Source organism: Cetorhinus maximus, chromosome 6 (genome assembly GCF_964194155.1).
Source record: "Cetorhinus maximus chromosome 6, sCetMax3.hap1.1, whole genome shotgun sequence".
NCBI lineage: Eukaryota > Metazoa > Chordata > Chondrichthyes > Lamniformes > Cetorhinidae > Cetorhinus > Cetorhinus maximus.
Window position 1 is genome coordinate 99,874,060 of NC_135884.1, and position 21,814 is coordinate 99,895,873.

Genomic DNA, 21,814 nt, shown 5'->3' on the forward strand with positions numbered 1-21,814 from the left:
TGCTCCTCAGCTAAGAGCTCACTGAGAATGTGGCAGCCTGAGAGTTACGGATGTGCTGCTCAGCTGATTATGAACTGATAAATATTACCTGTTTCATTGTATTTGCAAGCGGCGGGTAGTTGGTGACATTAGTGATTCCAATTTGAAAGACGCTATATAAGTGCAGGTCCTTTCTTAATTAAGTACATATAGAATTTTTTTTCTCATTTAGTTGATGCAGTCAGGACAAGGGCGACCCGACACATGCAGTTAGCTTTAATTACTGGAACAGGTGGCTCTATTTTATTAATGGTTCCACTTTCGGACAGGGATCCTTTTTTAGGTAAAAACTTTGCTAATACATGAGTGACTTATGTATGACAACAAGTGAAAGCAAAGTGAGGAATATATATCTATCTATTAACCTTTTTTTAAATCTTTGTATTCCCATATACTAATTACAGGAAATAGTCGCTCGTAAATCAACATCACAAAAGCAGAGTATCTGGTTATTATCACATTGCTGTTTATGGGAGCTTACTGTGTGCAAATTAGTTACTGTGTTTCCTACATTAAAATAGTGGCTACACTCTAAAACTACTTCATTGGCTGTAAAGCTCTTTGGGATGTCCAATGGTTGTGAAAGGCGCTATGTAAATGCAAGTCTTTCTTTTATATTCATACGTGGTTGCCATCTTACAGGTTCTGTCAGGATGTCCCTACCTCACAGCACCACATGAACTGCAGTGGTTCAAGAAGATGACCCATCACCAGCTTCTCAAGGGATGGGCAATAAATGCTGGCCTTGTCAGCAACTCCCACATCCTGAGAATGAATTAAAGCAAAAAACATTCTACATGACATAATGGTCAAAGAAGTGATTCCTCCACCACCCCTCTGTTCCTGGTTTTCACTGTGTGTCATACCACAGAGAAATAGCATTATACTTCCATAACACAAGAATGTCAAAGGATTAGATTGAGTTAATTTCTAACTAGTTTGCTTGTTTTTAAAAAAATCATAAATAAGAAAAGAAAGTAACAATATGAAGATATTGTCAAATAAAGTGGGAATGTTTTGAGAAAATTCAAACATGCCCACAGGTGTCAAAAGTAACCTAACCTTGGTGGTCGCAAGTTACAATATATTGCTCGGGCTGTTACAGCTCAAATGTCAGAAGTGCAGGGTGTACTTCTTTCAATCACATTATCTCTGCTGTTGCTACAGAAAGCTGGTATCCAATGTGTCAGGAAGCCCAGAAAGAGTCACTGCAATCATTTGTGATTTTGTGCCTTGGCCAAGTTATTTTTATGGTAAGCTATCAATTAGGACAACTTGCTTATTTGATAGGACTTCAGTTTGATGCCCTCTGCCCCTCGAATGCATTCACTCAGCCCCACACTTAAGTATCAGCCTAGATTATGTTCCCAAGTCGCACGATTTAGAGGTGAGAGCACAGCCAACTGAGCCAAGATGACATAAGCTGGTGTGCATGTGAGTGAAAGGTCAGTTTTTACTCAGTAGGCAGTATACATTTCCAAACTACTGCACATGCTTTTAGTTTAATTAGATTTGCTTGGAAGGCACATATTCACGTCATCCAGGTTCCCCATACTGTTTCTATTTTTGTATATTCCCATAGCATTAACATCTATTTTAGTTTCATACTGATCTTTGCATTTCTTTATCCCTTTATCCCAGCCCCCCGCCACCAAGAGGGGCTGAAACTTGCTAAGACGCTGTTCCACAGACACCAACAGCTCTCCACTATCTCCACTGCCTGACTCTAGGCAGTGAGAATCACAAATTATTCGATCATGGGAGAGCATTGTAGCCGGGGAAAATCCTGTCCTCACCAGATACCCAACACACGTGCACCTTCCAACATGAGTGACTGAACAGCAGTCAATAATAGGAACCCTGGCCGGTATTTCCTCCTTCGCCTAGAGACATTGGGATAGCCCAACTCCCTAGTCTGAGAGAAGCTAAGTCAGCCCAGACGAAGGTTTGAACCTGGGAGCCCCTGGTCTGTAAAATCACAGTACAGTTACTCACTAAGCCAGCAGGGCAACTATTTTTATTTTTATGTATTTAATCAACTAAAGGTTAGAGCTGTGTGGCATTCTTTGAATGAAAAGTACATTAAATTAATGTAATTTGAACACAATATAAAAACAACCATCCTTGACCGACAGAGAGGCAACATTCAAAGACAATCAAACAACAGCCAAACTTTGTGTCTGTATCAATCGTGTTCTTGTCTCTCCGGTGAAGGGATCAATGTTGGGACCTGACCTGGAGATCATGCTTGGGTGAGTTTGCTACATGTTGACCACCAGTACAGCGATTGACAGGACGGGAGTAGTGAGTCCATACCACAGTGAGCTAGCGGAACCTGTCAGGCTTTCTTTATTCGATTCGCTTCTATCTGTGTTTTCCATGGTGCCAGATGGCCTGCCTCTTGAGCTGCACAGCTCGTGCAAGTTGCCTTGGAACTGTAACTTTTTCGACTCCTTCCTCAGAGAATCCCAGATGGAGGCAGTATCCGCAGGGCAACCTTCCAGAACCGAGTCTGCACACGCGTGGAAGTCATCCCAGGACCTGCACAGAAACATGGGACAGAATAATTTGACCTTCTCAGAAGGTGTAAGAGATACATACACACTTAAGAAAAAACGCTCCGTAGTAGCTAATTAACAGGCCTGTCATGGGAACACCATTAAGCATCATTGGGATTCATCAACTGGTCCAAATGACCTGCCATTTACTTCTAAACCAGCATTGTGCATCACAATATACAAATTCCCCATGTGGAGCGATGTAATCTCCTGGGAGATGTCAGAAACCAGATCAGAACACAGGCCATTTGGGTGGGGGGAAGCTGGAAAATTCCTCTTTGACCTCCTCAAGTGACCAAAGCTGATCCAGATCAATATTAGCAGGTGCCTACCTCCCACGGCAGAAGAGTCATATTCGACTCAAAACGTTAACTCTATTCCTCTCTCCACAGATGCTGCTAGACCTGCTGAGTTTTTTCAGCATTTTCTGGTTTTGTTTCAGATTTCCAGCATCTGCAGTATTTTGCTTTTACTTATCTCCTATGTCATGAACTCTAACGAGTCTGTGAAGCTCTGCAAAGGTGAAGATTATTGACTTCTAAAACCAATGTGGAACACTAGAAAATGAATTGATACATCCCACGAGGCTATCTAACTTCAAGAATGCCAAATTGATTGTGAAGCCTGTGAAAAAAGATTCAACTCTGTCTTCGGAGAATATTTAATTACATAACAACAAATTGCATTTCTATTGTGTGATTAGTATAGTGAAATGATCTAAAGTGCTTCACAGGAGTGTCATCAGACAAAATTGGGTACCGAGTCACAAAAGGGTTCATTAAGACTGGTCAAAGCTTGGTCAAAGAGATGGGTTATAAGGTAGAGAAGGAGCAGGTAGAAATACAGAAATCTAAACATTTAAGGAGAGAATTCCAAAGCTTCGGCCTTGGCAGCTGAAGGCACGGCAGTCATGGGTAGAGCAAAAATAATTGGGGATGTGCCCAAGAGGCCAGAATTGAAGGAGCGCAGAGATCTCAGATGATTGTAGGACTACCGCAAACAATAAAAACACTGTGGAATTTCTGAATGTGGTACATAAATATCAGTGAGTATTCATCCAAGGCAATAGTGGTGGGATGACACTGTGGGTCACATTTTCTATGGTCACTACTTTAGCAATGTTGAATGCTACTCATGCCAGCATTTTATTGATGTTCAGCAATGCTGGGGCGGGGGGAGTTCCAAATCTAGATCAACATCTTCTCCCAATCCTCAGTTTTTTGCAGAGGAAGAAAAGATTCTGACAGTCCAGCAGACCCTTTAAACCACAGGTAGCACCAGAATACTTCAGCACCAGTGATTTTCTACTGCACAGTGACCCCCCCCACCCCACTCCCCAATGTGATAGGCTCCCCTCACCATCAGAAACTCCGTGAGAGCCTTGCCAAAATAATCTGCAAAACAGGAAATCACACTGGGGGGGTCAGCAATTGGACGGACAGGCAGTGGGAAAGCCCACCCCTACCAACACTGAGGGAACTATCTTGGAAATGAGGAAAAGCCTGGCACACAGTGCTTCTGGTCCATCTTCTTGCTGCCCCACAGTGGGGCAGTCTTCACTTCTTAACCGACCTTGGTATTAACACCAGGAACAGGAACGTAACATGAGTAGAGGGGGAGGCAGGAGTCCAAATTTGTGAAACTGTGGCACAGACTTTTCATCCAACTGGATGGGAGTGTACCAAAGTGAGACGGCAAGAAAGGACAGAGGGAACAGAAGAAACACAAACTGCCAGAGGATGAGAAACAGATGAGGGATGAAACCTACAGTAATTGAAAAGGAAAAGACAAGTCTGCCTGAAGTAGACAATAAGCTTAATACATTCGAAACAGTGCCTTTGTAATTGATGCTATTTGCCCGGTATAGGGACAACTTGTGATAGGGTGGATGGTATATGTGGTAGAGATTGCACTTGATACTTTCCTTCTTTTTGCCCAATATCCCCTTCAAGAGATTGAAACTTCCTTAAAACATCCAGAATTATTAAATGAATTCAGAGTGGTTTAAAATTTGGCAAGTAATCAGCTTAATTTTTAAATGCTGATAGTTCATTATAGAAAGCAGAAAATGTAACTATTAAATATATTGAAATGTTAATTATGAAACCAGTGAGGTAATTAATTTAGTGAGTGTTTTTATTACTGAGTAAACTTTGTGAATTATAAGACTAAGATGGTAATTTAGTAAATAACTAAACTATAAAACGGAGTTTCAGATTAGGAAATGGGGAAAAAGTGGTGAGTGAAAACTGAACGTATCTTGGAAGTAACTTTAATTAGCAGATTGAATAAGCAACTTATTGGATTGGCAAGTTAATTATAAAAGTGGAGGGTAAAAGTTCACTGGGCATCACTGGTTGCAAACTGAGAGAGATGTCCTGTAATTTAAGAACCTAGAATGATGAATTGCTAGTCCGTAGCTGGGAAGTGGAAATAATTTGGAGTGGGGGAGGAAAAGGTTGTAGTGGACAGCAGGTCCCTGCAGAACCAACTATAGATGGGTAAATATTCAATGTGGCTGGCTTGCCGACAAGGGGATCACGATGCACAATTACCCTACGCCCGATCGAGGTGATGCAGACAACACACAAACTTTGTGCTGCCTGCTGATCTAATGACTGTGGCATGCAGTCCAGAGCTAAATGTGCTTCTGAGTGGCTATACAGATATGTGCAAGGCTAGCATGAGTTAAAGCCAGCCTGCATCTCTTAAAGGGGAGGTGCATTCTCACAGCAGCAGGTATTCAAACTGTTTCAGAAAGTGGTTCTCAAAGAGTGTCAATAGCGCAGTAGGACACAGAGAGAGCTCTCAGGTTCTCTGGCCCAGGACTGGATGGAGGTCTCAGCCCATGACCAGGGGTCAGAAAGGAAGAGAGTCGTTATGTTTCTGCAGAGGGCCAGGAGGACTCCAGGAATGCACTGAGCCTGAGATCTGCGTGGGAGCAGGTAGCCCACTCAGCTCAACGTAAGTAGCTTGTCCCTGAGGAACAGGCTACAGTGCTGTGGAAAGTTCAATAACCTCACACAAGTAGTCAAGGTCAGTGAATCATCTTCAGATGCCATCTCCTACCCATTGCACTGCTAACCTCACACTGCTCAATGCACCACAACCCCATCACCCACCCTTCGAAAATCTCAAGCAATCAGGACTCATGCCTAACATTCATACGCTCCACCTCATCCTCACACTCTTACCATTGCTACAAGCCTCACACCCACAACTCTCAGTTTCCACTCACTTCCTTCTCTCTTAGAAGACAAGGTGGTGCATAACAGGAGGCAGCAGCAAAGAGCAAGTGGGGTTCAGGCATGACTGCATCTCCTCAGCCCTTTGGAGGAGCCAATCCTCAGAATAATTTGGTGCATCAGTGACCGAGGCCATGATAACAAGCACCGCAGCCTTATGCAGCTTCCCAAATCCCACTTCCCCCTCATCCTGCAATCTGGTATGAAGTACTACCTGCAGATGGGATGACTATGGATCTCCTGCTTTCTACTCAAACACCTTCCCTCACCACAACCCTCCCCTCTGCATTTATAGATTAATCATAGAATGCTTACAGCACAGAAGGAGGCCCTTCAGCCCTTCATGTCTGTGCCAGCTCTCTGCAAGAGTAACTCAGCTAGTTCCATTTCACTGCCCTGTCCCAGTACTCCTAATTTTTTTTCTCTTCAGATAATAATCTATTTTCCCTTTGAAAGCCATGATTAAATATGCCTCTACCACACACTCATACAGTGTGCTCCAGACTCCAGGTGATGAGGGGGAGACATGTGCCCTGTTGAGCGGGTGGCCCTTGTCACCAAAAAGTCAATACTCTGGCTCGACGTGGCCGCTCCAAGATTGTGGGAATAACTCACTGGTGCCGGATAAAAGGACCGGGGTTCTGCCAGCATAGCGAGCATTCACCAAAACGATTCTCCATGCATGGTCGCACACCAACTGCACATTCAGGGAGTGGAACCCTTTGTGACTGTGGTGCATCTCCCCATTGAGATGTGGCTCCCACAGAACTACGTATGTGCAACCACTAGTTCCCTCCACCATTGGGAATCCCACTACCCTGGCAAAGTCACAGGCCCGGTCCTCCTGCTTCTCTCTGATTAGAGAGAAAACCGTGAAATCCCCTCTCCTCACATACAGGATCTCAAAGATCTCCCGGATGCAGCAATTCATGGCAAGCTGAGAGATGTTGGCGATGTCACCAGCTCCAGCCTGGAAGGATCCTGAGGTGTAGTAATTGAGGGCAATGGTGACCTTGACAACCACTGGCAGCACCTTGGTCACTCTGCTCTGCGGCTGCAGATCCAATTGGAACAGGTTCTACAGTTAAGTGACCACCTTCTTGGTGAAGTGGAGCTGCCTCAGACACTGCTCCTGAGTGGAGACAGGAGGAGTGCTTTCTGAGAACCATAGGTGGCTTTGTCCTTCTGTGGATCGCTCTCCCCCTCCTCCTCCTCCCTCTGCGCACAGCTTCTCCTCTATGCTCCTGTGCTCCACCTCCCCATAGTGCTGCAGCCCAATAGGAACTACAACTGTAGCCCCCAGGACTGAGAGCAAACTTTCTGCTCAGAGGCCTTCAAGATCCGCACAACTCCTTGCAAAGGTTCAGCACCACTTCCCTTCCAACCCAGAGAACCTGTGTGGGCTCCAACAACACGGTGCACAGGACTTCCACTAAGTCTGTAAACGTAAAAAAGGAAATCCAAAGCACCTCAGCTGAAAGTTCTTTTTAAATAGCACTAGTGAGGGTGGGAGTGGAGGGGTGGGGGGTCTCTCATGCAGCTGAATGTATGTTCAGCTGTGCATGTTTAAGAGAGAGCATTAATAGGGACTGCGAGACTCCAAAATGGTGTCACTGGGTGCCAAATCAGCATTTGATGCTGCCTGACTGCCCACCTGACATTCACACAGGACGATATCTCCCATCCTAAGGTAGTGGTCAGTATCGTGGGCCGTGCTGGATGTGGCCACAAACAGCTCCGTTGTCATTTTCTTTTATCCCCTCTGAGCTCTGGTAACACTGAAACCAGCGGTATGATGGAGCCCAATTTTACAGCCAGAAAGTTTGCTGGGCAACTGAAACGACTTGCAAAAAAAAAATCAATCCAAAATGCAATATTTTTTATATATTGCCATGAGGAGTTTGCAAGCTGTGAAACTCCAACAAATATCCTTTTTTTTATTAAAACCCATGAAAATAGATGAAAGGACAGCAGCTGTTACCGGTTTCCCATTGACTGAACTGCGCCAGTAATTTGATTTTGAAACACTATATAAGGTTATTGGGTGACAAGTATATATCGCAAGAACACTGTGGTTGGAGACTGGAGGTAGGGGAAGGGAGGAATAGCTTTGCCTTTCTGTTTACCGGCAGATGGAATACATAGCTGTCAATTTGAAATCAGCCATAGCCTGGGGTGGGGGCAAAAGATCCATGAGAACATTAATAATGATGAGAACCAGCTTGGGAGGCACACGAACGACCTCCGCTGAGCCACAGTAGTTGGTGCAGGAACAGCAGCAGGCTGCCTGTGGGATTGGATAAAATAGCAGCATTCACCTACACAAAATAAAGACTTGCATTTCTGTTGCACCTTTCACAGCCTCGCGACATTCCAAGGCACCTTACAGCTGATGAATTTCTTTTGCTGTAATGTCAGGAAAGGAGCAGGCAATTTGTGGACAGCATGGACCCACAGACAGCAAAGAAATAAATGACCAGATATTCTTTTCTAAGTCATGGTGGGTGGGGGCTAAATATTGGCAAAGGCACGAGGGAAAACTCCCTTTCTCTTCTTCGGAATGGGATCTCTACAACAACAACCTGCATTTATATAGCCTCTTGTTAACATCGTAAAATGTCCCAAGATGCTTCACAGCAGAGTTATCAGACAAAATTTGACACCAAGCCTCATAAGAAGATGAAGATTGGTGAGCAAAAGCTTGGTCAAAGGGGTAGGTTTTAAGGAACATCTTAAAGGAAGGGAGAGGGATAGAGAGGAGAGGGTTAGTGAGGGAATTCCAGAGCTGTGGACCTAGGCAGATGAAAGTGCAGCAGCCAGTGTTGGAGTGCTGAAAATCAGGGATACACAAGAGGTCAGAATCGGAGGAACAGGGTTGCAGGGATGAAGGAGGTTATAGAGCAGGGGTTGCCACATGTCGATCACAAGTGACTGGCAGCTCGCTGTCTGCCAATGAGTAGCTCACATTAAGAGTTAGAAAAATAACCAATAGTATTACAGGATTCAAGTCATATAATTATTTTTCCACCACAAGCTAACTAGTTTGCCAACTTTTGTAAACGACACTGGCGCCTGAGTCAGCATCATGCCGTAAGTGTGGGTCCGACCGCCATAAGTAATAACAAGAGTGGCAATTGCGGCCTGCCGTAGGTGACGGTCAACAAAGGTCGAGAACGATCTGTACTAGCACAGCTCTGCTTGCTAGTGTGCGGCAGGAAAAATAATTGACCCTTGTTGACATCGTGGATGCAGAGGCAAGTCCATTTTAAAAAAACGTACTATATCCATCAAGAGTGGAAGAAGTTTTTTTCGTTTTCAAGCATTAAAGGCAAATGTGTCTGTTTAATCTGTGGTGTCAGAGTTGCAGTGGGAAAAAAGAACGATGTCAAGAGGCATTTTGCAACAGTGCACAAGCATTTTGAAAGGGATTCTCCTACAGGAAGCAGTCTGTGGTCACAAAAAGTAAGTTAACTAAAAGCTGCAGTGCAGAGACAGCAATCTTTTTTTTTGAAACCAACCAAGAAAGCTAATGCTGCAACAGAGGCACCTTCCAAAGCTGCTTATTATTTGACCAAGAACAAGGCAACGTTTACAGGCGGTGAGGTTGTGAAGGGTGCGATGACTCTGAGGGCCGAGTCCTTATTCAAAGATTTCAAAAACAGCCCTGAAATTATGTCTGCCATTTCAGACGCGCAGTTAGGAGCAAACACCATGGCAAGAAAGGTATCTGCATTATCGGCTGACGTGATGGAGCAAGGAGAGAGGGATTTAAATACATGCAAGTGGTTTTCTATTCAGTGTGATGAATCGGTTGACACAAGCAATACTGCCCAGTTGGCAGTGTTTGTTCGAATGGTGTTTGAAGATCTCACCATTAAAGGGGAATTCTTGACATTGTTGCTCTAAAACCCACAACCAGGGGAGTTGATATCCACAACGAGATCAAGAATGATTTTGCAAAAAAAAATGTGCCAGTGGAGAAGCTCATGGCAATAGCAACCAATGGTGCGCCAGCAATGACTGGGCACCGTGCTGGTTTCATTGCAGGTTGTAAACTAGACCCCGATTTCCCACGTTTCTTGAACTGCAGCATCCATCAACAGGCAAGTTGTGCCAAAGTAATGGGGTTTGGTCACAATCTGTCTCCTGCTGTTAGAATTATTAATTCGATTTGTGCAAAAGCCAAACAGCACCGAAGCTTCAAGTCATTTCTCGACGAACTGTCAGCTGAGTGCGGCTGAACTTACAGGTGTCCCCAATCAGATTTTGGTCCCAAATGATCTTCAAATTACTTTAAGTTAACAAATCATCTGCTTCATTGAACGCAATGAAATTGATCCAAATTTTAAATTGGTGATTTAATGGTGACCTATAAAATCTGCTGGGCAGGGGTTCTGCAGGAGAAGGGTTGGAGATCCCTGGCTTAATACGTATCCTTATCAATCCATATATTTTCAATGTATGTTTTAGTAGCTCAGGATATTTTTCATTAATCAGAAGTAGCTCTCATTAAAGAAAAGGTTGGCGACTCCTGTTGTAGAGACATGGAGGGGAGAGGCTATAGAGCAATTTGAAAATTAGATTATGCCGTTGCTGGACTTGACAACCATATAGATCTGAGAGCACAGGAGTGATGGGTGAATTGGAAATAGCCTGAATTGGGGTGCAGCTCTCTCTCAGCACTGCACTGGAGAGTCAACATAGACTCTGTATTCAAATGTCTGGAATTGAACTTCAACCCACAACCTTTGGGCTGTGGGTAAGAGTGCTAGTACTGAGTGACAGCTGATACTGAAGCACTTTTATGGGAGCTGTTGAATTGCACCAGCCCTCCCTGTCTGCAGTGTTTGAATTGTCACCTTTCCTGAAGCTCTGTAAACCTTGACGAGGAAACAATACTGTGAAAGAACAGAGAGCTGGGGCTAATTAACAGCCCCAGTGGCGGGCAGAAAACCCACAGGGTCGAGGAGAAGATCAGGTTTACACCAGGCCCAATGTTAATCTCCCTTGACATCAATCGAGCAGGAGGTAAAATCAAAGTTAGACCTGGCTCAATGGGGCCATTTCTACAATTCATGGTAGTTGAGAAATGGATGGAGAGCTCAGGAGCATCTGGTGAAGGAGGGCATTACTGAGGGCAGCACAAGGGTGGTGGGGAGGTGGTGAGTTCAGTCACTAGTAAGGGAGGCACTGGATGAGAGATGTGGGGTTGCCTAGGCCATTCTGAATGGGAAGTGCATTGTAAGTTATAGATTAATATTGTTCTGTTGCCATTCATATTCTGTTTTGTGTTTAAGGTTCGTTCACTTCTATTGATTATCCCGTCTGCAGTTGACAACCTGCAAACTCAATGTCTGCACTTTTAGATCTCAGAAAAGCAGCTCAGTCACAGCAAAGGCCAGTTTAGGGTCCCATTTTTAGCCCATGATGATTTTTGAGGAGCAATTTGCACTTGCAGCAATGTGGACCACTGCTACACTCTTTTGGTCAAAATTACCCACAAAAACAGTCTTCAAATTTTAAAAAATTCTTTGCACACAGAAGCCTGGTCACTGTGAGGGTCAGGTTGCTAGGAGTGAAATGCCATAATTTCTGCTTTTCTGTAATTAAGAATGATTTTTTACACGGCCATCAAATGACATTTATTACAATCCCCAGCTGAGGTTACCCCTGGACAAGCCTGACCCCAGAGTTGAGCCCAGCTTAATAGATCCTAACTTTTATTTTGTTTGTTTAGATACGTGGAGAGTGGCTACTCAACAGAGGCACAGGGATCAGCTGATGACCTTTTTACGAAAGAATAAAACATTTATTCAACAAGAAAGGATTACAACACTCCTTCGCCCACAACTATACCTTTACAGGTATATACAGATTTGTAAGGGTAGCCCAAGTTACAAAAGCTATCTTATACTCTAATGTTCACAGTAAGTACACAGTCCATGTAAATCTATGGCACCCCACTATGGCACCACATTCTGAAATCAAGTGACAGATGCCAACTCAACCAGATGCTATGGATCTCTCCGCAACTCCCCGACCCACCTCCAGACGCTTGTCACACCGTGAGCCAACCAGTCTCACTGAACTCCATCTTCCAGAGTTTCCAATCTCCACTCTCCAAGACTTCGCCTTGGAATCTTCTCCCAAACCGACTCTTTCTCTCAGATGCCTTCTGCAAGGGTTTCAAACTCTCCTTCTGGTGTTCCTCTTCCCTGGGTCACCACATGCATTCAAGCTGTCTTCCACACACTCTGTCTCACTGACTCAGCCGTCAACAGCACACCACTGCTTAATAATGCCCATAGCAAAGAGTTACAGACCTTCAGTTATCTCTTTGGACCTTCTTGCCTCCTGCAAGCTGTTCTCACTTTAAATCTGCTTCTGCAGATTTCATCTCCTTAAATCTGAAGCTTGGAGCCTTCCTCTCTGCCCCTTACTCTTAACTTCGCTTAACAGGACCTTTGCCCAGGTTCCTATCCTTCCTTTGACTGGAAGATCTTCTTTGGGCTTTCCCCTCTTCCACTCCCCTGGAATATTTGGGGTTTTTTTCAGCTTGGGACTGGCTGTCTGTCCCCTTTGCTCCAGTCTCTCCTGGCAGCTACTTTCAGAACCAACTGCACTAAAACAGCTTCCAAAACAACTGCTGTTTCTCTTCTTCTGTGTTTGTGTCTATGGGAGGAACCTGCCTCGCTGGGCCCCTGTTGCTAGGCAACATTCCAATCCTTCTAACCTTGTATGTAAAACTCCTTACTAGAAATGCAAGCACCTTTTTAAAGTGAAACTAAAACTCCATTCGATCTTTCTTAACACACAGAGACAGAAATACAAATAAAACTTAACATTTAAATCTAAAACTCATTCCTAACATCTACAAATACCGATATAACTTACTTAAATTATCTCTATTTCCTAACACATTGATTTAATGTGCATTATGATCATAGATTTGCTTAAATATTTAATTAATTGCGTGTATAAAACTAAAAAACAGTTACCCTACTACTTTAGTGGGTAAAGGCACTAGCTCAGGTTTTCCAAATGAGCAAATGGTTGGACATGCGAAAAGCACCCACCCAACCTTTATTGTGTTGTCATGTTGTACATCTCTGGGTCATTCTCAGAATGTTGGGGTGGGGGGTGGGGTGGGGGGTCCCAACTTGGAAAACACCTATGATTGGTGGGTAGTAAATCTGGAGATGCTGCAGCATTTTAAGGGCTGCAGCAGATTAAAGGGGAGCCTCAGTGACCACATGCTTTGCAAAACAATAAGGTAATTTGGACAATGTGAATATAAGAGCATAGGAAGTCAGAGTTTGGCACACTTCTCTATTGGGGCCATTCAAATTCTCTCGCAGGAAGTCAAGCAAAGCCAATGAGTATCATAGAGCCCGAAAAAGAGCAAAGCAGGGAGAATGAGAGGAGGGCAATGATCACTGTTAATTCCATCTTAATCATTCTATGAAATGGAAACAGTAACATAAGATGTTTAATGATTTCATCAGATCAACTATGTTAGGAGGGATACATCATTATCATCTATAAATGCAGTATCTGAAGTATAAATGACACTCACAGTTCCCTCCTCCCTCTAACCATGTTAAAGTGTTTTCAGAAATTACCATCAATGCTCATTCTGCAGAATGCTGCACTTGAATCCCACCTTGCCCTGGAAGTGTTGAGTGAATTTTAACTTTTGTATTTCACTGGGAAATAGGATGCATGAAGGGAATGGAAATAAAAATTGGGGTGGGGGCGATATAAATCAATCTGTGTGAAAGTTGGGTGGTATGTAAAAGTGAGCAGTGTATGAAAATGTAAATGTGTAAAGCAGAGGTAGTGAGTGTAAATGGGGGTGGAGAGGGGGTGTGAATCAGGGTGTGTGTAAATCAGTCAGTGTGAAAACCAGAGTATAAATCAGGTGCGTAAACTTGAGCAGTGTGTAAACTGGGTGTGCCTAAATCGGGTAGCGCGTAAATTGGACAGTGTGTAAAGTCGTGTCATCGTTCCACTCTTGTCCCGACAGTAAAAGTGAAAATTCACACCATTTTCTCAATAACACTGTCAAGGCCAAAGTTGTCCTTGGAGTTAATGTGGCTGCAGGATGGATGACATCTACACTGGCCAACATCCTGACAATGGCATTACTATGTATCAACCTAACAATTGAAATCTCCCACTTACTGTAGTCTGGCTGCTAGGAGTCAGCCCATTAAAAAAGGGAAAAAGTGAAAACAATATTTAGCCTTAAAGGTCCCATATTTTATGCCATTGTCCCATAATTTGCCTTGTCCCGTGTCCCATACGTTGGTTTCCCCGGGACAACATTCATCCCAGATTTCTCCGGGCAGCGACAGGGAGGCTGCTGAAAAATCCTCCTACCATTGCACAAGTATCTCTGAGCATTGGCAGCCCATCCAGCCCACACTCCACCACAAGGAGCAGGCAGACACACACTGGCCAGGAAGAAAGACGTTTGGCAGGTGGGCAGTTGGTGGGGCTTCCAAGCTTGGGAAACCAGTTCCATTTCAATCTTTGGGGTGGCCTTCTCTTTGTCTTAGAGCCAAATTTATTCTGCTGCTTGGCTTTGAGAACATTAAGGATTCCACGGTACCATTCTCAGACCAGAGAACCATATCTTTTAGATATCATTCATTCTGAGGGTCCTACAGGCCTGAGGGAGGGGCGGGGGGGGGGGGGGGTAGCATCTGGCAGGCCTAAGGGGTGGGAGTGGGCATCTTGAGGGCCCTCAGAGGGGTGGGGGAGGCAAGCCATGCAGGGGTTCCAGCAGGCCTGGGGCAAGGGGAGGGAGGAAGGGTTCTGGCAGGCCCTGGGGAGAGTTGGTGTTTGGCAGGCCCAGGGTGGAGGAGAAGAGGGGTTTCTGAGTGAATGGGGAGTGGCGTTGGTGAGAGGGGCTTCTGAGTGTGTCTGTCAGGGGAGAGGTGTTGGTCAAAGGTTTGTGTGAAGGGGAGAAGTGTGGAGCATCTGAGAGCAATGCATAGCTTTGAGGGAGCAATGTGTGGCGATGGGGTTGGGGAGGCAGACTGGAAGTGAACTATTTTATCTGTGGAATGTTATGAGCACATAGTTTTGTTCTTGAACAACTCTTCTGGGCCTTCTGGACCCTGTTGACACTGCTCCCTCAAAGGTGCCCCATCCCATCCCCCAAACCCCTCAACCCCAGGTCTTCAGTCTTCCAGAGCTTGTGTCTTTGCCTGGATCTGGAGGAAAGGTTTTGCTAATATGCCTGAATTACTCTACAGCAAACCCTGTTTGATAATATTCATCAGCTATGGAACTGTCTTACGGCAAAATAATTTCCTTATTCAGCCTTTGGAAGCAAATGGAGACCAAAAATGGACCTTACTCAAAGTATAAAACGTGAAACAAATTTAAAATAACTAACAGGCGAATAAGCTAGTAGTAATACATTTGTTGTAAGAATTACATCTAAGCTCTTCAGAACTACAATTTTAGAAAATCTAATCCCCTGTACTTAAGTCTAAACTAGATTCCTCTATTCCACAGTAATTCTTAAATATTTTCAATTCTTTCAGCTGAAATCACTCCAGAAAAGGTGCCAAATCTAAGGGAATAGTTTAACTCTATGTTTGTGAGTGACAGTAGGGTCCCTTGTTTCCTAAAGCGTGGAGAAGCACCGATGTCTGACCTCAGGAACATTCTCTTCCCTTTTAAGGCTGTAAAGTGATGGGCTGTTGATTTTTTGGTCATTTGGGCCACTGCTCTCTGAGATTTACCGAAGCTGAAAGCCATCATTCTGAACACTGCTCAACAGAAAACCCTTAGCTTCTTTCCCTGGTTCTCATCGTGATAGAATATCTCAGCCTCTGCACCTCAGTGCATCAGGCTAGGGAAAAATCAGCATTGAATTCCATCAGAGTCACACATCACTATCCTCCAGTGTGACACATCACTGTCCTCCAGAGTGACACATCACTATCCTCCAGAGTGATTTGTCGCTATCCTCCAGTGCGACACGTCACTATCGTCCCATGTAATGCATCACTTTCCTCCAGCGAGAAAAATCTATATCCTCGAGTGTGACACATCACTATCCTCCAGTGTGACACATCACTATCCACCAGAGTGAGGCATCACTATCCTCCAGTGAGAAAAATCACTATCCTCGAGTGTGACACCTCACTATCCTCCAGTGTGACACGTCATTATCCTCCAGAGTAACACATCACTATCCTCCAGCATGACACATCACTATCCTCCAGTTTGACACATCACTATTCTTCAGAGTGACACGTCACTATGCTCGATTGCGACACGACACTATCCTCCAGTGTGAAACGTCACTATCCTCCAGAGAAACACATCACTGTCCTCCAGAGTGACACGTCACTATCCTCCAGTGTAACACATCGATATCCTCCAGCGTGACACATCACTGTTCTCTAGAGTGACATGTCGCTACCCTCCAGAGTCACTGTCCTCTAGCGATAAAAATCACTATCCTCCAGTGTGACACATCACTATCCTCCTAGGAGAAAAATCATTATCCTCGAGTGTGACACATCACTACCCTCCAGAGAGATGCGTCGCGATCCCCCAGTGTAACACATCACTATCCTCCAGAGTGACTGATCAACATCCTCCAGTGTGACAGATCACTAATCTCTGCCAGAGTAACATGTCACCATCCGCCACAGTGACACCTCTACGCTCCAGCATGACACGTCACTACTCTCAAGAGTGACACGTCACTATCCTCCAGATTGACATGTCGCTACCCTCCAGCGCGACACGTCACTAATCTCCAGTGTAACACATCGATATCCTCCAGCGTGACACAACACTATACTCTAGAGTGACACGTCACTATGCTCCAGAGTGACACATCACTATCCTCCAGAGTGACACATCACTATTCTTCAGCGTGACACATCACTATCCTCCAGTGTGACACATCAATATCCTCCACTGTGACACATCACTATCCTCCAGAGTAACACATCACTATCCTCCAGCGTGACACATCACTATCCTCCAGAGTGACACGTCGCTATCCTCCAGGGTAAAACATCACTATCCTCCAGTGTAACACATCATTATCCTTCAGCGTGACACATCAGTATCCTCCAGAGTGACACATCACTATCCTCAACTGTGACACATCACTATCCTCCAGTGTGACACATCACTGTCCTCCAGCGTGACACATCGATATCCTCCAACATGACACTGTCCTCCAGAGTAACACATCGATATCCTCCAACATGACACATCACTATCCTCCAGTGTGACACATCACTATCCTCCAGTGTGACACATCACTATCCTCCAGTGTGACACATCACTATTCCCCAGTCTGACACATTGCTATACTCCAGTGAGAAAAATAACAACACTCCAGAGTGACTCATCACTATCCTCCAGAGTAACATATCACTATCCACTGGGGCAACACCCCACTATCCTCCAGCATAACACAGCATTATCCTCCAGTGTGACACATCGCTATGCTCCAGAGTGACACATCACTATCCTCCAGTGTGACATGTCACTATCCTCCAGAGTGACACATCACTATCGTCCAGAGTGACACATCACTATCCTCCAGAGTGACACATCACTATCCTCAACTGTGACATATCATTAACCTCCAGTGTAACACGTCACTATCCTTCAGCGTGATACATCACAATAATCTAGAGCAACACGTCACTATCCTCCAGCATGACACATAACTATACTCCAGTGTGACACATCACTATGCGCCAGAGTGACACATCACTACCCTCCAGCGTGACACATCACTATCCTCCAGAGTAACACATCGATATCCTCCAACGTGACTCATCACTATCCTCCAGCGTGACACATCACTGTACTCCAGAGTGACACGTCATTATCCTCCAGAGTGACACGTCACTACCCTCCAAAGTGACATATCACTGTCCTCTAGCAAGAAAAATCGCTAGCCTCCAGTGTGACACATCACTATCCTCCAGTGTGAGACATCACTATCCTCCAGTCTGACACATTGCTATACTCCAGCGAGAAAAATCACAACACTCCAGTGTGACTCATCACTATCCTCCAGAGTAACATATCACTATCCACTAGAGCAATACCTCACTATCCTCCAGCGTAACACAGCACCATCCTCCAGTGTGACACATCGCTATGCTCCAGAGTGACACATCACTATACTCCAGTGTGACACGTCACTATCCTCCAGAGTGACACATCACTATCCTCCAGTGTGACACGTCACTATCCTCCAGAGTAGTACGTCACTGTCCTCCAGCGTGACACATCACTATCCTCCAGAGTGACACATCCCTATTCTCCAGAGTGACACGTCACTATCCTGCATTGTGACATGTCACTCTCCTCCAGAATAACACGTCACTATCCTTCAGCGAGACACATCACTATCCTCAAGTGTGACACATCACTATCGTCCAGAGTGAGACGTCGCTACACTCCAGTGTGACACGTCACTAACCTCCAGAGTGACACATCACTATCCTCCAGTGTGACACGGCGCTAACCTCCAGAGTGACACATCGCTATCCTCCAGTGTGACACGTCACTATCCTCCAGAGTGACACATCACTATCCTCCAGTGTGACACATCACTATCCTCCAGTGTGACACATCACTATCCTCCAGTGTGACACATCACTATCCTCCAGAGTGACACATCACTATTCCCCAGTCTGACACATTGCTATACTCCAGCGAGAAAAATCACAAAACTCCAGTGTGACTCATCACTATCCTCCAGAGTAACATATCACTATCCACTAGAGCAACACCTCACTATCCTCCAGCGTAACACAGCATTATCCTCCAGTGTGACACATCGCTGTGCTCCAGAGTGACACATCACTATCCTCCAGTGTGACACGTCACTATCCTCCAGAGTGACACATCACTATCGTCCAGTGTGACACATTACTATCCTCCAGCGTGACACATCCCTATTCTCCAGAGTGACAAGTCACTATCCTGCATTGTGACATGTCACTCTCCTCCAGTGTAACACGTCACTATCCTTCAGCGTTACACATCACTATCCTCAAGTGTGACACGTCACTATCGTCCAGAGTGACACGTCGCTACACTCAGTGTGACACGTCACTAACCTCCAGATTGACATGGCGCTATCCTCCAGCGCGACACATCACTATCCTCCAGCGTGACACATCACTATCCTCCAGTGTGACTCATCACTATCCTCCAGTGTGACTCATCACTATCCTCCAGTGTGACTCATCACTATCCTCCAATGTGACACGTCACTATTCTCCAGAGTGACACAACACTATCCTACAGAGTGACATGTCACTATCTCCAGAGTGACACCTCTACGCTCCAGCATGACACATCACTACTCTCAAGAGTGACACGTCACTATCCTCCAGATTGACATGTCACTACCATCCAGCGTGACACGTCACTATACTCCAGTGTAACACATCGATAACCTCCAGAGTGACACATCACTATACTCCAGAGTGACACGTTACTATCCTCCAGAGTGACACGTCATTATGCTCCAGTGTAACACATCACTATTCCCCAGTCTGACACATTGCTATATTCCAGCGAGAAAAATCACTACACTCCAGTGTGACACATCACTATCCTCCAGTGTGACACATCACTATTCCCCAGTCTGACACATTGCTATACTCCAGCGAGAAAAATAACAACGCTCCAGTGTGACTCATCACTATCCTCCAGAGTAACATATCACTATCCACTAGAGCAACGCCTCACTATCCTCCAGCATAACACAGCATTATCCTCCAGTGTGACACATCGCTATGCTCCAGAGTGACACATCACTATCCTCCAGTGTGACACGTCACTATCCTCCAGAGTGACACATCACTATCGTCCAGTGTGACACATCACTATCCTCCAGAGTGACACATCACTATCCTCCTGGAGTGACACATCACTATCCTCAACTGTGGCATGTCACTAACCTCCAGTGTAACACGTCACTATCCTTCAGCATGAAACATCACAATAATCTAGAGCAACACGTCACTATCCTCCAGCATGACACATAACTATACTCCAGTGTGACACATCACTATGCGCCAGAGTAACACGTCGCTACCCTCCAGCGTGACACATCACTATCCTCCAGAGTAACACATCGATATCCTCCAACATGACTCATCACTACCCTCCAGCGTGACACATCACTGTCCTCCAGAGTGACACGTCATTATCCTCCAGAGTGACACGTCACTACCCTCCAAAGTGACATATCACTGTCCTCTAGCAAGAAAAATCGCTAACCTCCAGTGTGACACATCACTATCCTCCAGTGTGACACATCACTATCCTCCAGTCTGACACATTGCTATACTCCAGCGAGAAAAATCACAACACTCCAGTGTGACTCATCAATATCCTCCAGAGTAACATATCACTATCCACTAGAGCAACACCTCACTATCCTCCAGCGTAACACAGCACTTTCCTCCAGTGTGACACATCCCTATTCTCCAGAGTGACACCTCACTATCCTCCAGCGCGACACGTCACTATCCTCCAGAGTAACACATCGATATCCTCCAGTGTGACTCATCACTATCCTCCAGTGTGACTCATCACTATCCTCCAGAGTGACACATTGATATCCTACAGCGTGACACATCATTATCCTCCAGAGTGACATGTCACTACCCTCTAAAGTGACATATCAGTGTCCCCTAGCGAGAAAAATCACTAGCCTCCAGTGTGACAAGTCACTATTCCCCAGTCTGACACATTGCTATATTCCAGTGAGAAAAATCACTACACTCCAGTGTGACACATCACTATCCTCCAGAGTAACATATCACTATCCACTAGAGCAACACGTGACTATCCTCCAGCGTAACACAGCACCATCCTCCAATGTGACACATCACTATCCTCCAGAGTGACACATCACTATCCTCCAGTGCGACACATTGCTATGCTCCAGAGTGACACATCACTACCCTCCAGTGTGACACGTCGCTATCCTCCAGAGTAGTACGTCACTGTCCTCCAGCGTGACACATCACTATCCTCCAATGTGACACGTCACTATCCTGCATTGTGACATGTCACTCTCCTCCAGAATAACACGTCACTATCCTCCAGCATGACACATCACTATCATCCAGTGTGACACATCATTAAACTCCAGAGTGAAACATCACTATCCTCAACTGTGACACGTCAATATCCTCCAGTGTGACACGTCACTATCCTCCAGAGTAACACATCACTATCCTCTAGAGCAACACATCACTATCCTCCAGTGTGATACATCACTATCGTCCAGAGTGACACGTCGCTACACTCCAGCGTGACACGTCACTATCCTCCAGATTGACACGGCGCTAACCTCCAGCGCGACACGTCACTATCCTCCAGAGTAACACATCGATATCCTCCAGCGTGACACATCACTATCCTCCAGAGTGACACGTCACTACCCTCTAAAGTGACATATCACTGTCCTCTAGCAAGAAAAATCACTATCCTCTAGTGTGACACATCACTATTCCCCAGTCTGACACATTGCTATACTCCAGCGAGAAAAATCACTACACTCCAGCATGACACGTCACTATCCTCCAGAGTGACACGTCACTATCCTCCAGAGTGACACGTCACTATCCTCCAGAGTGACATGTCACTATCTCCAGAGTGACACATGGCTACTCTCCAGCATGACACATCACTATTCTCCAGAGTGACACATCACTATCCTCCAGAGAGACACATCACTATCCTCCAGAGTGACACATCACTATTCTTCAGCGTGATACATCACTATCCTCCAGGGTAAAACATCACTATCCTCCAGTGTAACACGTCATTATCCTTCAGTGTGACACGTCACTATCCTCCAGAGTGACACATCACTATCTTCCAGTGTGACACATCACTATCCTCCAGAGTGACACATCACTATCTTCCAGTGTGACACATCACTAT

General features: G+C 45.2%; 1 protein-coding gene across 1 annotated transcript in view; it reads right to left on the minus strand.

Annotated features, from left to right (window-relative positions):
* Window positions 1-339: 339 nt before the first annotated feature.
* The window catches only part of nrn1la (neuritin 1-like a), a 68,984-nt gene continuing 47,509 nt past the window's right edge, over window positions 340-21,814 (minus strand). Inside the window, exon 3 of the mRNA XM_078542960.1 lies at window positions 340-2,580. Within this exon, the coding sequence (XP_078399086.1) occupies window positions 2,301-2,580 (280 nt within the window). The 3' untranslated portion in view covers window positions 340-2,300. The remainder of the gene's footprint in view (window positions 2,581-21,814) is intronic.